Consider the following 19,892-nt stretch of genomic DNA (forward strand, 5'->3'; position numbering starts at 1 on the left):
CAAAATGAATTTCAGTAGGTACAAATGTCAGGTTCTGCACTTAGGCAGGAAATACCAGCTGTACAAATATAAGATGGGGAACACCTGGTTTGCCAGTGCTATGTGTGAAAAGTCTGCATAAACAGAAGCATAGTACCGCAATAAAAAAAAAAACCACGGAAGAGATCTCTTCTGCGCTGCACAGAACACACCTGATATATTGTGTTCAGTTGTGTTCAGCACAATTTAAGAAGGATACTGACAAGCTACAACATGTGCAGAGGAGGTTGACACATATGATCAAGGGTCTGGAAGCCAAACCTTATGAGGAAAAGTTGAGGGTGTTTGGTATGTTTAGCTATGAAAATAGTAGACTGAGGAGATATAGCATAGCCATTTTCAAATATCTCAAGGGCTGTCACCAGGAAGATGGAGCAAGCTTGTTTTCTCTTGCTCCAGAGGGTAGTACGCGAACCAATGGATTCAAGTTGCAAGAAAGGAGATTCTGTGTAAACATGAGGAAGAACTTGCTGATTATAAGACCTGTTCAGCAGTGGAATGGACAGGAAGACAACTCCACTGAACTCAATAGGATTAACTATTGTAATTCAAATCTGTTCCTTCTATTACTGTTTGCAAATCTCATCCTAGGGTGTTGCCTAAGCTTTACCAGCACATCGTGGCCTTGGCATTTGCAGTCAAGGAGATCAATGAAGACCCTCACATCCTACCCAATATCACCTTGGGCTTTCACTTGTATGACAGCTATAATAATGCAAGGAGCACATATCTTGCCACACTGCTGCTTTTATCCAGGGTGGAGAAATTTGTCCCAAACTATATATGTGATGTTGAAAATAATCTGGCTGGGGTCATTGGGGGACTTGATTCTGTAATCTCCTTTTATGTGGCAACAGTTTTGGATATCTATAAGATTCCACAGGTAAGACACCCATGTATGATACCTCTCTAAGCTTGCATTGAGAATGAGGCTGAATTCACAAAACCAGTTCAGAGTGTATCACCAGTTCAGGGCGAGGATGAAATTGGGGGCAGAACCATGCACACCACCCTCACCAGCCATTTTTGGATTTGCAGCATTTCCTGCTTAACGAGAAGGGTATCTGAATTGGGTTGCAGGGGAAGCTGGGGAATTGCTTCTAGGATAAAAATTCACAAGTATTTCTAAGTACAATAATTATTTGCCTTCACGACACCACACCCAATATGTCAATATTTAGGGGGAAAGGGCTTTCAAATTAAACACACTCCGGAGTTATGGCAAATTGCAGATACAGTCCAGATCTGCATGAGAACAGCAGTAGTATTCAGCAGCTGGTTCCAAAGTGAAATAAATGTTCATAGATGAAGTCTGAGAAGTCTTGAAGGAGAAAAAGCAGAAATGGCAGTTCTGCTGTGTGTTGGGGCATTTGCTTTGTGAAGACAAAATAAGCTCCAGAGAAGAAATGTGCATCTGACCCAAGTGGCAGTTCTGAAGTGGCTGCAGTAAATAATGTCTAACACAGTGTTAGGCAATCCTTTGTTTAGGACATTGTGTGTCCCTCCATTCAGTTTAACCCTGACAGACTGGGAATATTATTATTATTATTAAAAAAAGAATATAATAGGGAAAATGCCCCTCTCCGGTCAACAGAACAAATGTTTAACAAACAGCAATGAGAGATGACCTCAATTTTGAGCCCATCTGCATGTGTGTCTTTTGTATAAATGAGAAAGGGCATGCAACCCCTGGTGGGTGGCAAAGGCCATGTCTGACTGACAGGATTCACCACATAATAATGTATATGAATACAGTGGTACCTCAGGTTAAGAACTTAATTCGTTCCGTAGGTCCATTCTTAACCTGAAACTGTTCTTAACCTGAAGCACCACTTTAGCTAATGGGGCCTCCCGCTGCTGCCGCGCAATTTCTGTTCTCATCCTGAAGCAAAGTTCTTAACCTGACATACTATTTCTGGGTTAGCACAGTCTGTAACCTGAAGCGTCTCTAACCTGAAGCGTCTGTAACCCTGTAGTTTGAAACAACTCTGTAAATATTACTTTGTCTCTTCTCTTCCTCCATTTACTTTTTAGCTCATTTATGGCTCTGCTCCAGTGATGAATGATAAATGCCCAGGGCTTCCCTTCTACCAGATGGCAGCCTCAGAAGCCCTTCAGTATGAGGGAATTCTCTCTTTGCTTCTGCATTTCAGGTGGACGTGGATTGGAGTCATTGCAATAGACAATAACGATGGAGAAAGATTTGTGCAAACCATTTCCCCAATGTTTACCAAGAGTGGTGTCTGCTTTGAATTCATAGAAAGAATCCCCAATTTTAGTTTTCTTTCTGAAATTACTGACATGCTACAACAGGGTGCAACAATAAGTCAGAAAATTTTTCTCAGCAAAGCTAACGTAGTGGTTGCCTCTGGGGAATCTTACTCCATGGCAACTTTTATGGTGCTTTCATACATATCAAAACATGATGACAAGACAAAGAATATAAAAAGTAAAGTATGGATAACAACAGCCCAGGTTGAGTTTGCTACATTCGTCTTTCAAAGGTACTGGGATGCAGGAATATTCAGTGGCGCTATAGCCTTTGAAGTTCACTTTAGAAACCCACCAGGATTTCATCAGTATGTTGTGCACAGAAACCCTTCCAGCACATATGAGGACGGTTTTATCAGGGAATTCTGGCAACAGGCCTTTGAATGTGTATTCCCAGATAACACTGCAGACAAGGCAGAGGGGAATATTTGCACCGGAGAAGAGAAGCTGGAGAACCTTCCCGGATCCCTTTTTGAAATGAGCATGACAGGCCACAGTTACAGCATCCACAGTGCTGTCTATGCCATGGCCCATGCTTTACATGCCATGTCCACATCCAGACTCAGACACAGAGGAATTGCATATGGAGGGAGGGGGAAGAATCCAAATCAAGAGTTTTGGCAGGTAAAGGCTGAACTTCCACAACTGGCAAAGCCCTGCTACTTCCTGTCACTTTTTGGGTTCCCAAAATTCTATCAGCTTGCTCTTTCCCCTCAGAGTTCAAGCATTTGCACTAGTGTATGTGGAAGAAGAACCCAGAATGGAAATTATAATTCTGCAGACAGAGTAGGAGGTGGCACTGATATGATGGTATCCTAGATGATTTCCCCATATATTTTTCTGCTTGCAAATGGCTGTAGAATCTATAGGGAAGGGAAATGATGGTTGTGTCCTTCTTTGAACAGTTATTGCCCCATGCTTGAGGAGAAAGCATTTGTTATGAGGGAAGCTTTGCAACCCAATGAGATCCCCAAAGCATACAGGTACCAGATTAAGAGCCGAAAGCTTACTGCTAGAAGCCACACAAGGAATAAAGGCAAATATTTTATTAAGGGGTTACAAAACAGAAGAACCATTTTACTACAAAATACAGTTAAGCAAGTCTAACAGTGTGAACAGACTTTAGGAGGATCCTAGTTCAGATGAAAATAAGAAAAGCTAGGTTTTATCACCCTAATCCCAACCATTCACAGACCCCACTACAAGCTACATCCAAGCAAATGTGGTTTTTGCATCACACAATTCATCATCTGAATTTGGGTCATTAGGTCCAGGTCAATTTTTTCTATGAAAAGGCCTGGAGACAGGAGGGAAGGTTTTCTATCAGTCAAATAGAGCCTCTGGGTTCATTTCCTCATCACAAGAGGGTATACATGCTCAGAGACCATGAAGCTATCATCTTCACGATCATTTTCACCTTCAAGCAATCTTACATCAAAAAGTGCACACAAGTGGTAAATTGGACTCATTAAATGGATTATCCCCCCCCCCCCCACTGCAGGACTTCAACCAGAATCCTAAGTATAAAATAAGAAAAGAAGCAATGGCTCTTCGTATATCCATTACACATTAGTGAAAGGCTGTGTCAGTTTAGTAACATAGGGAAAGGCCCAAGAACATAAAGGGTTCCAAACTCATTAGTTTCTTGATGAACCTTCTGCTGTTTCATTTATGGAATAGACTCAGCCTCTTTCTGTCTGTACTGAGCGTTGTCTTCCAGGATCAAACAAGAAAGTGAAGGAGGGACAGCCCCCTTGCTGCTACGATTGCATCCCATGTGCAGAGGGGAAGATTGCAAACCAGGATGGTAAGAGAAATAAATAGTTAAATAGATCCAGACTCAGTACTAAGCACAGAAAGGTGCTGTAAGGATGGATGGCTTAATTTTCAAAAGAGGAGATGATCTACTGTGTGTGAGATCCTGCATCTTTGTGATCATTGCCCTTCAGATAGTCTAAATATGCTAATCAAATGAGAATGACAATGCAGTGTACATAGTTGGATGATATGTGGTTCAAATCAAATCTAGAAGGGGCTTTTCATTACTTTTGACTTACACAGGCTAGTGTAATGATACATTCTAAAATCATGAGGAGGAAGGGCCCTGGCTCTGCAATTTACAGACCAATATCTATGAACCAATTAAAAGCAACAATACCAGACTACAAAGCATCAGGCAGTATTAAATGTGTTTTAATTTGAGCAGAGCTCTTTTCTTCTCAGACAGAAAGTCCACATTTCAGGAAGCTGATGTGATATGAACTAAAGGTCATTTCCTTATTTTTTTTCCAGATATGAATGACTGTTATAAATGCCCAGACAAAGAATATCCAAGCAAGAACCGTGATGGATGTCTACCCAAGGATATCAGCTTCTTGGCTTATGAAGAACCTTTGGGCATCAGTTTAGCCTGCTTCTCTCTTTTCCTTTCCTTGATCACAGCTCTGGTACTAGGTACATTTATAAAACACCATGACACACCCATTGTCATTGCAAACAACCGAAACCTCACCTATGCTCTCCTCATCTCTCTCCTGCTCTGCTTCCTTTGTGCATTGCTTTTCATTGGCCGACCTGAGAAGGTCACGTGCCTCCTCCGGCAACCAGCTTTTGGTATCATCTTCTCAACCGCTGTCTCTTGTGTCCTGGCAAAAACCTTCATGGTGGTTTTGGCCTTCATGGCTACAAAACCAGAATCCAGGATGAGGAAATGGGTGGGGAAAGGACTAGGCCACTCCATTCTCCTTTCCTGCTCCATAGTCCAAGCAGGGATATGTACTGTGTGGCTGACAACCTCTCCCCCATACCCAGATGTGGACATGCACTCTGTGATGGAAGAAATTATACTAGAATGTAATGAAGGGTCTGTGGCCATGTTTTACTGTGTCCTCATCTACATGAGCTGCCTGGCAACTGTTAGTTTTGCTGTGGCTTTCCTTGCCAGGAAGTTACCAAACAGTTTCAACGAAGCCAAGTTTATCACTTTTAGCATGTTGGTCTTCTGCAGTGTTTGGCTGTCTTTTATTCCTTCCTACCTGAGCACCAAAGGAAAATATATGGTGGCTGTGGAGATCTTCTCCATCTTAGCCTCCGGTGGTGGTTTGCTGGGCTGCATCTTTTCCCCCAAATGTTACATAATCATTCTGAGGCCTGAGCTGAATAATAGGGAACAGCTAATAAGGAAGAGAAAGTAAACAAATAATAACTTGTACTTTGCTGTATCTTGTGCTTTTTTCTTTGTGTCCAGTTGAATATTTGCAAACACTTGTTCAGCAGCTGCCTTACATAGTTTTTCCTAGATTTTTTTCTAGATTTTCCTTGTGGTGATTGATGTTAGGCAATCATAGATATTGACTATTGAATTCACTATGGAAAAAAGAGTGAACAGCGGATTAACCCCTGATGCTCTGAAAAAGCAATTTTCTGAGTTGGGGAACAAGGAAGCTGTCAGCTCCCGGGAATCCTGACAAAGTTAAGAGACTTATGAGTAGAAGAACCATCATCCTGCCTCATTTTGGGATGTATTGAATAATTCCTCAATGTTCAAAAAGTCACATTGTCTCCTGATTTTGAAGTGGTTGTTAGAATGATGAAGACAAATGTACAGAATTCAATGGACACTGTCATAATGTCTATTTTGTCTCTTCCTTTCTTAATGTGGGTGAAGGATTCCAGTTATAGGGAAGTTCACCACATAAATATGATGTACACTCAATAATTCATATTATTTCCATATGACAGTATCAACCCATTCCTTCACTGCAGAGAAATAATTATGAAATTAAAGCTCCACAACTTATGTATAAAAACTACTTTATCACTTACTAACAGATATATCCCATTTCCATATGTAATGATCACTGCAGTTCAGGTTATAGCTCCCGTTGCTCTGTCCCAGCTTCTGCCAACCTAGCAGTTAAAAGCATTCCAGTGCAAGAAGATAAATGCCTACCACTGTGGCTGGAAGTTTTGGATTACTTCTATTTTTGGATTACTGGGCTGCATTTCCCCCAAAAAATGTTATATTATTTTGCTGAGGCCAGAGTTAAACAGCAGGGGACAGCTTATCATAAGAAAGCATTAAAGCATGAACAAGTCTGTTTGACAAAACTGTTCCCTAAAGCCAATACAGCAGCCCATGTAGCTGGTCTCACTGGACTTTCCCCTGACAAAGTATTGTGATACCATCAAGGAACACAGACAGCTATTTGGGCATGAACCATAGCAGAGCCATCCTTCCAAGTTCATTCGTCTCTGAATTTGATGTTCTTTCTCCCTCATACTAAAGTTTAAAAAGGAACACTTCTGTACAAATATTTTAAATTATGAATTAAAAGCTAAGGGTTGCATTTCAGACTACTAAAGATATTGTTGTAAAATTCATCATATTTTACAAGTGATTTAAAAACCATGGAAGCATAGTTCCAAGTAACTACTATGTGTAGGGTTGCAATCACGCCACATGGCTGGTGTGAATCCAGGTCTGCTCATCCTGACTACACCATACTACATTTTGGGATCTCCATTGGTTCCAAGGTCTTCTGTGATGAACTTCTAACTTCTAACTTTACCAATACACCACTGGCCCCTTATTATCTAATGAAAGGAAATTAAAAATAACAGTCCTGAATATGTGACAAACACATTTCCTTCAGCAGTTCCACAGGGAATCCCTAGCTCTGAATACCTACTTTCCTCCTTGGTTATTAACAGAGCTATAATTAAACCTGCTGCTCCTCAAAAAAAAATCACTCTGGATTTTCACTGGCAACTAGCAGCATAACACAAAGGATACAGCAACTTAACCAGAATTACTTAAATAGTGTCTGAGATACACCCAGATTGCATCCACTTAGGAAACTTAACTACCATTCAAATGGAGAAGCTGATTATACTATTGCCAGAGAAATCATAGTTTCTGTGTAGAAGAAACAGTTGCCCTTGCATAGATGGTGGTTTTAGTGGTCTTGCTGCTGAAACTGATTTCTTACAATGCGTGTCAGGCTCACATAGGAAAATGCAGGCTTCAAAGTCCACACCGTCCACTTCAAACGTACCATCAGCCAGGAGAATTCCTCATTGGTGGCATTGTTTACCATGGTGGCTTCCTCTCCTCTGCAGCAACATTGACTGAGGAACCCCCACCAGCGCTGCCTGAAGAGCTTGTGTAAGTACTAAGCCACTCATTCATTACAGCAGAGGAATGATCAAACCTAGAGTTGCAGCCTCAGCATAATGGCTGAGGCTGCAAACTTCTACCCATTGACCTAGGGATAAGCACTTTTTATTTCAGTGGGACATATGCCGATGTAAAAATACGTCAGAATGTCTTCTGAGTTAAGAGAATACTCTCTAAGTTCCCATTTCTCAATAGGGAAATGAATATAATTGTATCGAAATGTATATATATTTATTAGCCCTTTTGAACAACCGATTTTGATAGACTTTATCTGAGCAGGAGTGTTAGTGAGAATGAATTTAAAAAAACTTTACAGAAGCTGAATGCTCTTATTGTTTCATTTCCTGATCTTAGGCTAAAGTTTGTTTCACAATGAAGGCATATACAGTGGTACCTCGGGTTAAGTACTTAATTCGTTCTGGAGTTCCATTCTTAACCTGAAACTGTTCTTAACCTGAAGCACCACTTTAGCTAATGGGGCCTCCTGCTGCCGCCGTGCCGCCGGAGCACGATTACTCTTCTCATCCTGAAGCAAAGATCTTAACCCGATGTACTATTTCTGGGTTAGCGGAGTCTGTGACCTGAAGCGTATGTTTCCTGAAGCTTATGTTACCTGAGGTACCACTGTAATATGAAGTAGAGAATTGTGTGAATTACAACCACCATCTCTGCATCATGAATAAGGAAGGGGTCATTGCAGGAGAGAGCTCAGACACTTTGTAAATGTCAGGAAAAGACTTCAGATGTTTCAGGGAAAGACCCCAGAGGTTCCAATGTTCCTATGGGCACCACATTAGCAATCCCCTGGTCTAGATACCATTGGCCTTAACAGGCCTTTACTGGGACAAAACAAAATGAATTTCAGTAGGTACAAATGTCAGGTTCTGCACTTAGGCAGGAAATACCAGCTGTACAAATATAAGATGGGGAACACCTGGTTTGCCAGTGCTATGTGTGAAAAGTCTGCATCAACAGAAGCATAGTACCCCAATAAAAAAAAAAACCACGGAAGAGATCTCTTCTGCGCTGCACAGAACACACCTGATATATTGCGTTCAGTTGTGTTCAGCACAATTTAAGAAGGATACTGACAAGCTACAACATGTGCAGAAGAGGTTGACACATATGATCAAGGGTCTGGAAGCCAAACCTTATGAGGAAAAGTTGAGGGTGTTTGGTATGTTTAGCTATGAAAATAGTAGACTGAGGAGATATAGCATAGCCATTTTCAAATATCTCAAGGGCTGTCACCAGGAAGATGGAGCAAGCTTGTTTTCTCTTGCTCCAGAGGGTAGTACGCGAACCAATGGATTCAAGTTGCAAGAAAGGAGATTCTGTGTAAACATGAGGAAGAACTTGCTGATTATAAGACCTGTTCAGCAGTGGAATGGACAGGAAGACAACTCCACTGAACTCAATAGGATTAACTATTGTAATTCAAATCTGTTCCTTCTGTTACTGTTTGCAAATCTCATCCTAGGGTGTTGCCTAAGCTTTACCAGCACATCGTGGCCTTGGCATTTGCAGTCAAGGAGATCAATGAAGACCCTCACATCCTACCCAATATCACCTTGGGCTTTCACTTGTATGACAGCTATAATAATGCAAGGAGCACATATCTTGCCACACTGCTGCTTTTATCCAGGGTGGAGAAATTTGTCCCAAACTATATATGTGATGTTGAAAATAATCTGGCTGGGGTCATTGGGGGACTTGATTCTGTAATCTCCTTTTATGTGGCAACAGTTTTGGATATCTATAAGATTCCACAGGTAAGACACCCATGTATGATACCTCTCTAAGCTTGCATTGAGAATGAGGCTGAATTCACAAAACCAGTTCAGAGTGTATCACCAGTTCAGGGCGAGGATGAAATTGGGGGCAGAACCATACACACCACCCTCACCAGCCATTTTTGGATTTGCAGCATTTCCTGCTTAACGAGAAGGGTATCTGAATTGAGTTGCAGGGGAAGCTGGGGAATTGCTTCTAGGATAAAAATTCACAAGTATTTCCAAGTACAATAATTTTTTGCCTTCACGACACCACACCCAATATGTCAATATTTAGGGGGAAAGGGCTTTCAAATTAAACACACTCCGGAGTTATGGCAAATTGCAGATACAGTCCAGATCTGCATGAGAACAGCAGTAGTATTCAGCAGCTGGTTCCAAAGTGAAATAAATGTTCATAGATGAAGTCTGAGAAGTCTTGAAGGAGAAAAAGCAGAAATGGCAGTTCTGCTGTGTGTTGGGGCATGTGCTTTGTGAAGACAAAATAAGCTCCAGAGAAGAAATGTGCATCTGACCCAAGTGGCAGTTCTGAAGTGGCTGCAGTAAATAATGTCTAACACAGTGTTAGGCAATCCTTTGTTTAGGACATTGTGTGTCCCTCCATTCAGTTTAACCCTGACAGATTGGGAATATTATTTTTTTTTTTTTAAAAAAAAGAATATAATAGGGAAAATGCCCCTCTCCGGTCAACAGAACAAATGTTTAACAAACAGCAATGAGAGATGACCTCAGTTTTCAGCCCATCTGCATGTGTGTCTTTTGTATAAATGAGAAAGGGCGTGCAACCCCTGGTGGGTGGCAAAGGGCACGTCTGACTGACAGGATTCACCACATAATAATGTATATGAATACAGTGGTACCTCAGGTTAAGAACTTAATTCGTTCCGTAGGTCCATTCTTAACCTGAAACTGTTCTTAACCTGAAGCACCACTTTAGCTAATGGGGCCTCCCGCTGCTGCCGCACAATTTCTGTTCTCATCCTGAAGCAAAGTTCTTAACCTGACATACTATTTCTGGGTTAGCACAGTCTGTAACCTGAAGCGTCTCTATCCTGAGGCGTCTGTGACCCTGTAGTTTGAAAGAACTCTGTAAATATTACTTTGTCTCTTCTCTTCCTCCATTTACTTTTTAGCTCATTTATGGCTCTGCTCCAGTGATGAATGATAAAAGCCCAGGGCTTCCCTTCTACCAGATGGCAGCCTCAGAAGCCCTTCAGTATGAGGGAATTCTCTCTTTGCTTCTGCATTTCAGGTGGACGTGGATTGGAGTCATTGCAATAGACAATAACGATGGAGAAAGATTTGTGCAAACCATTTCCCCAATGTTTACCAAGAGTGGTGTCTGCTTTGAATTCATAGAAAGAATCCCCAATTTTAGTTTTCTTTCTGAAATTACTGACATGCTACAACAGGGTGCAACAATAAGTCAGAAAATTTTTCTCAGCAAAGCTAACGTAGTGGTTGCCTCTGGGGAATCTTACTCCCTGGCAACTTTTATGGTGCTTTCATACATATCAAAACATGATGACAAGACAAAGAAAGTAAAAAGTAAAGTATGGATAACAACAGCCCAGGTTGAGTTTGCTACATTCGTCTTTCAAAGGTACTGGGATGCAGGAATATTCAGTGGCGCTATAGCCTTTGAAGTTCACTTTAGAAACCCACCAGGATTTCATCAGTATGTTGTGCACAGAAACCCTTCCAGCACATATGAGGACGGTTTTATCAGGGAATTCTGGCAACAGGCCTTTGAATGTGTATTCCCAGATAACACTGCAGACAAGGCAGAGGGGAATATTTGCACCGGAGAAGAGAAGCTGGAGAACCTTCCCGGATCCCTTTTTGAAATGAGCATGACAGGCCACAGTTACAGCATCCACAGTGCTGTCTATGCCATGGCCCATGCTTTACATGCCATGTCCACATCCAGACTCAGACACAGAGGAATTGCATATGGAGGGAGAGGGAAGAATCCAAATCAAGAGTTTTGGCAGGTAAAGGCTGAACTTCCACAACTGGCAAATCCCTGCTACTTCCTGTCACTTTTTGGGTTCCCAAAATTCTATCAGCTTGCTCTTTCCCCTCAGAGTTCAAGCATTTGCACTAGTGTATGTGGAAGAAGAACCCAGAATGGAAATTATAATTCTGCAGACAGAGTAGGAGGTGGCACTGATATGATGGTATCCTAGATGATTTCCCCATATATTTTTCTGCTTGCAAATGGCTGTAGAATCTATAGGGAAGGGAAATGATGGTTGTGTCCTTCTTTGAACAGTTATTGCCCCATGCTTGAGGAGAAAGCATTTGTTATGAGGGAAGCTTTGCAACCCAATGAGATCCCATGCCATTCATAGTTTGGAAGCAGTGGTAATGGTTGAGAGAGATGTTCAGCACTCCCTCTATCCCATATCAACCAAATCCTTCCTTAGAGCTGGTGGTCACAAACCACTGCCGTGCTCAGGGAGGGAAGGACGGAGAGAGAGAGAGAGAGAGATTGCTGCTTAAACATTTTTAATTTTTGGACAATCAGAGAAAGAATGATTGTAAGGAAGATTGAGAGAGATGCATGTGTGTGAAAGAAAATTGGTTGACTCTCTCCATGCTTGGGCCTGAATCCACTGACAATTGACTAAATCACCCCCACCATTTGCTGTAGGTTCTTCCTCTAGAAACAAAATGCTCCTCCCTGCATTAGACTTCAGTCTTTTCTAAACCCCTTTCTTTTCTGCTTTCAATCTAGCTCCATCACTTTCTGAGAAGCATCTCATTTAACAATACAGCAGGAGATGTGGTCTTCATCAACCAGAATGGAGAAGCAGTATCAAGCTTGGATATTGTGAATTGGATCATATTCACCAACCAAAGTTTGCACCGAGTGAGAGTTGGGAGGATAGATCCACAAGCTCCTCCAGACCAATCATTACTCCTTGATGAAGATGCTATCACATGGCACAGCTGGTTTAACCAGGTAGGGTTGCATTGTTTGCTAATTCAAAAGAGAGTCAGTTTTGAATAAGCAATCATTATCAACCTGCAGGTGTACTCACTGTTTTTTGAGCCACAAGTTGAGGAGTGGTTTATGACCAAAGCAATGAGGTACCAGATTAAGAGCCAAAATCTTACAGCTAGAAGACACACATGGATCAAAGGCAAATATTTTATTAAGGAGGTTACAAAACAGAAGAACCCTTTTACTGCAAAATACAGTTAAGCAAGGCTAACAGTGTAAATATGCCTTAGGTAAAGGTAAAGGTACCCCTGCCCGTACGGGCTAGTCTTGCCAGACTCGAGGGTTGTGCGCCCATCTAACTTAAGAGGCCGGGGGCCAGCGCTGTCTGGAGACACTTCCGGGTCACATGGCCAGCGTGACAAGCTGCAACTGGTGAGCCAGCGCAGCACACGGAAATGCCGTTTACCTTCCCGCTAGTAAGCGGTCCCTATTTATCTACTTGCACCCGAGGGTGCTTTCGAACTGCTAGGTGAGCAGGCGCTGGGACCGAGCAGCGGGAGCGCACCCTGCCAGGGGGATTCGAACCGCCAACCTGACGATCGGCAAGCCCTAGACGCTGAGGTTTTACCCATAGCGCCACCCGCATCCCGTAAATATGCCTTAGGTAAAGGTAAAGGTAAAGGTACCCCTGCCCGTACGGGCCAGTCTTGCCAGACTCTGGGGTTGTGCGCCCATCTCACTCAAGAGGCCAGGGGCCAGCGCTGTCCGAAGACACTTCTGGGTCACGTGGCCAGCGTGACATCGCTGCTCTGGCGAGCCAGAGCTGCACACAGAAACGCCGTTTACCTTCCCGCTAGAAAGCGGTCCCTATTTATCTACTTGCACCCGGAGGTGCTTTCGAACTGCTAGGTTGGCAGGCGCAGGGACCGAGCAGCGGGAGCGCACCCCGCCGCGGGGATTCGAACCGCTGACCTTTCGATCGGCAAGCCCTAGGCGCTGAGGCTTTAACCCACAGCGCCACCCGCGTCCCTCAGATGCCTTAGGGGATCCTAATTCAAATTGAAATACAGTGGTACCTTGGGTTCCAGACGCTTCAGGTTACAGACTTTGCTAACCCAGAAATAGTACCTTAGGTTAAGAACTTTGCTTCAGAATGAGAACAGAAATCACGCAGCAGCAGCGGGAGGCCCCATTAGCTAAAGTGGTGCTTCAGGTTAAGAACAGTTTTGGGTTAAGAACGGACCTCCAGAACGAATTAAGTTCTTAACCCGAGGTACCACTGTAACAAAAAATAGATTATCTCACCCTAATCCCACCCATTCACAGACCCAACTACAAGAGCATCCATGCAAATGTGGTTTTTGCATCACACAATTCATCATCTGAATGTAGGTCATTAGGTCAAATACCAGTTTTTCTTTGAAAGGGCGTGGATATAGAAGGGCAGGTTTTCTTCCAGTCAAATGGAGCCTCTGTATACATTTCCCCAGCACAAGAGGGTATACATGCTCAGAGACCATGAAGCTACAACGTGGATTTGGAACACTTCCCCAGGAATGAGATGGGTCCAAGAATAAATGTACCCACTGGCACCAAAATCAGTTCTAGAGCTGTCTACCAAGTGGACAAAATACTTAAAAGCAACAATTATAACGAAATAAACAGGGAAACTAGAGTAACTTCAAAGTGTACTTTAATGGACAGAAAAATATTTGCTGAAAACAGATGGGGCACTGCACATCCTAGAGCAATATAGAGGGAACATCACATAATTTCAAACATTAATATTAATAATACGAAAAGACGAAATGGCTCGTTGTATAGTGATTACATATTACTGAAATGCTGTGTCAGCTTAGTAACATAGAGAAAGGACCAAGAACCAAAAGGGTTCCAAATTCATTAGTCTTTTGATGAACCTTCTGCTGTTTCATTTATGGATTAGACTCAGCCTCTTTCTCTCTGTACTGAGAGATGTCTTCCAGGATCCAGCAAGAAAGTGAAGGAGGGACAGCCACCTTGCTGCTACGATTGCATCCCATGTGCTGAGGGGAAGATTGCAAACCAGGATGGTAAGAGAAATAGATAGTTAAATAGATGCAGACTCGGTACTTAGCATTGAAAGCTGCTGTAAGGACGGCTGATTTAATTTTCAAAACAAGAGATGATCTACTGTTTGTGAGATCCTGCTGCTTTGTGATCATTGCCCTTCAGATAGCCTTAATATGTTAATCTAATGAGAATGACTATGCATTGAGAGTAGTTGGATGGTATGTGGTTCAAATCAAATCTAGAAGGGGCTTTTCATTCCTTTTGACTTACACAAGCTACACCCAGGCTAGTGTAATGATATGTTCCAAAATCATGAGGAGGAATGGCCCTGGCTCTGCAATTTACAGACCAATATCTCTGAACTGATTAAATGCAACAATACCACGTTACAGAGTATCAGACAGTATTAAACTTGTGTTGGAATGTGAACAGAGATCTTTTCTTCTCAGACAGAAAGTCAACATTTCAGGAAGCTGACGTGATATGAACTAAAGGTCATTTCCTTATTTTTTTCCAGATATGAATGACTGTAATAAATGCCCAGACAAAGAATATCCAAGCAAGAACCGTGATGGATGTCTACCCAAGGATATCAGCTTCTTGTCTTATGAACAACCTTTGGGCATCAGTTTAGCCTGTTCCTCTCTTTTCCTTTCCTTGATCACAGCTCTGGTTCTAGGTACATTTATAAAACACCACGACACACCCATTGTCATTGCAAACAACCGAAATCTCACGTATGCTCTCCTCATCTCTCTCCTGCTCTGCTTCCTGTGTGCATTGCTCTTCATTGGCCAACCTGAGAAGGTCACGTGCCTCCTCCGACAAACAGCTTTTGGTATCATCTTCTCAACTGCTGTCTCTTGTGTCCTGGCAAAAACCTTCACGGTGGTTTTGGCCTTCATGGCTACAAAACCAGAATCCAGGATGAGGAAATGGGTGGGGAAAGGACTAGGCCACTCCATTCTCCTTTCCTGCTCCATAGTCCAAGTAGGCATATGTACTGTGTGGCTGACAACCTCTCCGCCATACCCAGATGTGGACATTCACTCTCTGATGGAAGAAATCATACTCGAATGTAATGAGGGGAGTGTGGCAATGTTTTACTGTGTCCTCATCTACATGAGTTGCCTGGCAACTGTGAGTTTTGTTGTGGCGTTCCTCGCCAGGAAGTTACCAGACAGTTTCAACGAAGCCAAGTTTATCACTTTCAGCATGTTGGTCTTCTGCAGTGTTTGGCTGTCCTTTATTCCTTCCTACCTGAGCACCAAGGGAAAATATATGGTGGCTGTGGAGATCTTCTCGATCTTAGCCTCTGGTGGTGGGCTGCTGGGCTGCATCTTTTCCCCAAAATGTTATATAATCATTCTGAGGCCTGAGCTGAACAATAGGGAACAGCTAATAAGGAAGAAAAATTAAAGAAATAATAACTGTCCTTTGCTGTATCTTGTGATTTTTTTTCTTTGTGAGCAGTAGATTTGCAAACACATGTTCAGCAGCTGCCTTATATGGTTTTTTCTAGGCGTGTTGATTGTTGATAGCCATTCATAAATATAGAATATTGCATTCACGCCGGAGAAAAGTGTGAGCTGGGGATTAACCTCTGATGCTCTGGAAAAGCTGCCTTAATGCTGTATTGTTTTTAACACTTGATTGGAAGCAGCCCAGAGTGGCTGGGGAAACTCAGCCAGAAGGATGGGGTTTAAATAATAAATTATTATTATTATTATTATTATTGGGAGACCAAGAAGCTGTCAGGTCCCAGGAATCCTGACAAAGTTAAGTGACATGACTGGAAGAATCAACTTCTCACCCCCAAAACACATAAAAACCCCGAGGGCATGGGGTTTGCCAAAGCCTCCCTTTTGTAATTATCTCTGAGGTGGCTATAATTTATGACTAAGATAAGTTTTCATCTTTGCTGGTGGAAATTTACATTCTGTGATTGAGCTGCTTTCTGGCTTTTAATAGAAGGGAAGAGAAGTCGATCATGAATGGGCTGAAGTCAGAATAAAATGTATGCGCTAATTAAAAATGTTTTAAACAGGCTTCTGGATCCGGCTGCCTTGATGGAGCCAGCTCCCACGATAATGGGAGATCATTGGCAAAGATGAAACAAGGATGATTGAGAGTAATTAACCTTGCAAACTCTCTCCCAGGATGGGGAAAATGGGCTTCACTCGCAGATCATCTCGGTACCTGGCTCCCGCTCCAGCATGGAATGCGGGAGGCAGGGAGGCACTGAGTGCAAAAGGTATCCCTTTCTTATTGGTATCCCTCCTATGACACCATTAAGGAGCAGAGGTTCTTCTGTTCATTAGAGATTATTTTGTTACATAAATGACTCAGCAAACCCACCAAGAATACCAAAAACTTTTCTATGTAGCAAGTGAAGATGAGGGGAAACGGGAATACAGATATGGATTACAATTCCAAACGGAACTAAATAAAATAAAATGGAATAATTTTTAAAGGGCTGGGAATTCATAACAACTGGGTGGAGTTAACTTTCACTTTATCTCTGGCTGAGCGGAGAAAAATTGGAGCTTAAGGACTTGCCAAGGCTTTGCCAGGTTGCCAGATCACTCTTCTGTGGGTAATAATACCTATGGTTTTTTTTTTGCTGGATGGAGGAGGGAGAACCTGGAGATGTGCCAGGGCTTTGGCAGGGAGGCTACTCCTTTTCCTAGACTGAAAAGAAATGGCGAAGAGCAGTGACAGAGCTTTGCTACTACATCCAGAGGTGTTGAAAAAATAAGAGATTTCTTTAGAGCGACATCGAGACAACAATGCCACAAGGCATGATGGGGATCAGGAATAACCAAGATAGACATAAGATTTGGCAAGGACAAAGGGGAATAATTTGGTTAAAATAAATACCACACACAAGAAGAATAAAGGAGAGCTTCACTTGCAGATTCATAAATGATTAAATGTGTCAACACGAATTGAAGTTAAAAAGATTGTAGTTTTGGATAAGGGATTATTATTAAGATTGGATTGTAATGAATAACAGTTTGGAAGCAGAATTAAAGGGAATTATTAAACCATGAAATCTAGAATGAGGGGGGCCACCTAAATTGTGTAACTGGCTATCTGATTGATTGGTATTTGAATTGGTATTGTAATTTGGTATTGATATAATAAAGCTTACATTGGATTTTTGTAACTGAAAAAAAAAATGCAAAAAAGGAGAGGGAATGTTTTAAACAAAGGAGTTCTGTATGCTAAGAAAATTTATTTTCTTCTTTTTATCAGTTAAAGTGTAGCCAAGAAATTGAAAGTAACTTTACCACTTCATGTTTCCTCTGTGGGAAATAAAGGTGTTTAATTTTATAAGAGTTAACTCTGTGAAAATCTCAAGGTGAAGATGGGAGATTTAATGCATATTTATTCACCATTTTATGCATCTCAGCTCTGAGCTCCTTCACTTGCTCATCCAATAATTGCTGCATGATGCCAACACTCAGTGGGGATGTTCAACACCCTAGCAGTCTCTGCCTTGAACACTTGTGTCTCTCTCCTTATCAGAGGAGCACATTCTTTCCCACAGTTTCGCACAGATTTCAGTTTCACTTTGAAGCCAGCACTTTCACAAAAGGGATGAAGCGTTAAAAATAATACAAAATGAAAACTTAACAATCAGAACACCTTTCCCTATTAATAATCTTTCTTAGTTGGAATAATAATAAAATGCTTTTTGTTTTGTTTTCAGCCTGTTAAAAATGACCTCTTCTTAAGCTAGCTTGTCACCTCACATACCAAGCGAAATTTCCAATTAGCAGACTGATCACATGTCATAATTTATCACCATCCTTAACCACCACATAGTTGTATCTGTCAATGCAGTGTCAGCAGTAGATGACTAGCCAACCATCTTTGCTCCCAGAAGTCTTCACTCTCTTGGTCTCCCGTTCAGAATGTCTCTGAGAAGACTTTTGCTGAAAAGCAATCAACATGTTTTCTTTAGTAATATTGCAAAGAATCTAGAACACAAGTCAAGCAATTACCTCACCTGTAATTATCCCATTATTCATAATAGCATCCTTCCCATACCCTCAGGACTTATCCTGGCCATATGCAAAGGAAGGTCTCGTTAATAACTATTCAGTGCTGGTTATATAGACACACAGAGACTCATCAATGTGGTAACCCCTTTTTATATATTGTACTATTCTGGCTTTGCATCATCTGAGGGAGTGAAAATTCAAGTCAGGCTTTGCTACTCAGGATCATTTGAATAGCAATGGCAGAATAGTAATTTTTTTGCCGGAAATAAAGAATCCCTTGCAAGATGGTAGTATTTTTATTGGAGGTGGTATTACTGCCACTACAGGGTTTGTGCAAGTTTCTTCCTCTTCCTCTGTGTTCTGTCAGAGAGCCGGTCCGTATTGTTCACAAATATTACCAGGCAGGTGACCTCATCGTTGCTGGTATTATTTCTCAGATCTATATCTTTTCAGACACCATGACCTTTGAAAAATACCCAGCTCAGGAACTTTCAGATGACCATATGTAAGTAGTTGAATTTTTAAAAGCCATGTTCTAAAATGATGCTATTCACAGCCAACCTTGTCCTTGGAGTTGGACTTCCACTGGATATACCCAGTGGGCTGGCTAATTATTGGAGTTTCAGTGGTTCTACCAATTCATTTAATCTACCCCCATTTGATCTTGTGTTTATGCATGTAGTTCTAATATTTGTCTGCACATGGCCATCCTGTTTTGCTATGAGACACCGTGCGTAAGTAATGAATTCATGCAGCATGGGAGTTTAACAAGCCATTTTTATTTCTCTTCCATTTTTGATGTTGCTGGCAGATTTAAAGTGGTTTGATTGCAATATGAAGTCACATTTTGAACGGCACCTTTAAAAAGAAATCTTACGATTCACTTGGGGTTCTGAAATTTTTTAAAAAAAAATCCTATATTGATTAAGCCTGTAAACAAAGATATAAGAATTCAGAACAAAATAGGTATTTTTTTCCAAGACATCTTAACATAAAGTGTGATTTTAATTCAAAGGGCACTGCATACATCCAGTACATGAAGCCATATGGATGTTCCTTGTTCATCCCCCTCTAGTCTGCAGGATTATCCTTGAAGTTTCACCCTAGTATTCTGCCTGACAAGATGGCTTTTCTAAAGATATGTCTATCACTGCTGAATTTTCATGATGATTTTTTAGGATAAATGCAATATGATGTGATCATGCAGAAAATTAAATTAGGAAAAAAGAAATGACAGATTGCTTCATCTCTAACACACAAATACACACAAAGAGAAACCATGAAGGAGTTGCTAGGGCTGTGCAGCAGATTCAGACAATGCTTGAATCTTGAAATGAATCAGGCAAATTTGGGTGGACCTGGACTTTGACTGAGTTAGGTGGAAGCAGCCCTAGACTGCCCCAGGTTGGGTCTGGCCTCTAGTAAGCCTCTGGGACAGTCAGAGTCAAGGTGACAGGTGTCTTGCCCAACAAACCCTATCATAGAATATGATTTTGAGAACAGCAGCAGTAGCTGGGAAGAGAGGAGTTCAGGGATACGGTATATATTTTTTAAAAAATAGTTTCATATGTTTTGTGTCTTTGTTTCTCAATTGATCC

General features: G+C 41.7%; 1 protein-coding gene, 1 long non-coding RNA gene and 1 pseudogene across 3 annotated transcripts; 2 read left to right on the forward strand and 1 right to left on the reverse strand.

Moving 5' to 3' along the window:
* The first annotated feature begins 2,068 nt into the window (after positions 1–2,068).
* LOC309354533 (vomeronasal type-2 receptor 26-like) lies at positions 2,069–6,182 on the forward strand (annotated as a pseudogene). Its single transcript, XR_014173369.1, has 3 exons — positions 2,069–3,120; positions 3,952–4,117; positions 4,603–6,182. The product of XR_014173369.1 is annotated as a vomeronasal type-2 receptor 26-like (transcript).
* Positions 6,183–10,419: 4,237 nt separating this feature from the next.
* Positions 10,420–16,414, forward strand: LOC309354529 (vomeronasal type-2 receptor 26-like). Its single transcript, XM_081884715.1, has 4 exons — positions 10,420–11,276; positions 12,023–12,250; positions 14,178–14,304; positions 14,802–16,414. Exons 1-4 carry the CDS (start codon positions 10,440–10,442, stop codon positions 15,701–15,703), a joined length of 2,094 nt encoding a protein of 697 aa, XP_081740841.1. The 5' UTR covers positions 10,420–10,439; the 3' UTR covers positions 15,704–16,414.
* On the reverse strand, positions 13,909–15,144 carry LOC309354536. Its single transcript, XR_014162347.1, has 2 exons — positions 15,022–15,144; positions 13,909–14,277 (listed from the first exon to the last, which is right to left on the reverse strand). It is a non-coding gene; the product is annotated as an uncharacterized lncRNA (long non-coding RNA).
* Positions 16,415–19,892: the final 3,478 nt, after the last annotated feature.

This window comes from Podarcis melisellensis (genome assembly GCF_964234715.1).
Source record: "Podarcis melisellensis genome assembly, chromosome: 13".
Taxonomy (NCBI): domain Eukaryota; kingdom Metazoa; phylum Chordata; class Lepidosauria; order Squamata; family Lacertidae; genus Podarcis; species Podarcis melisellensis.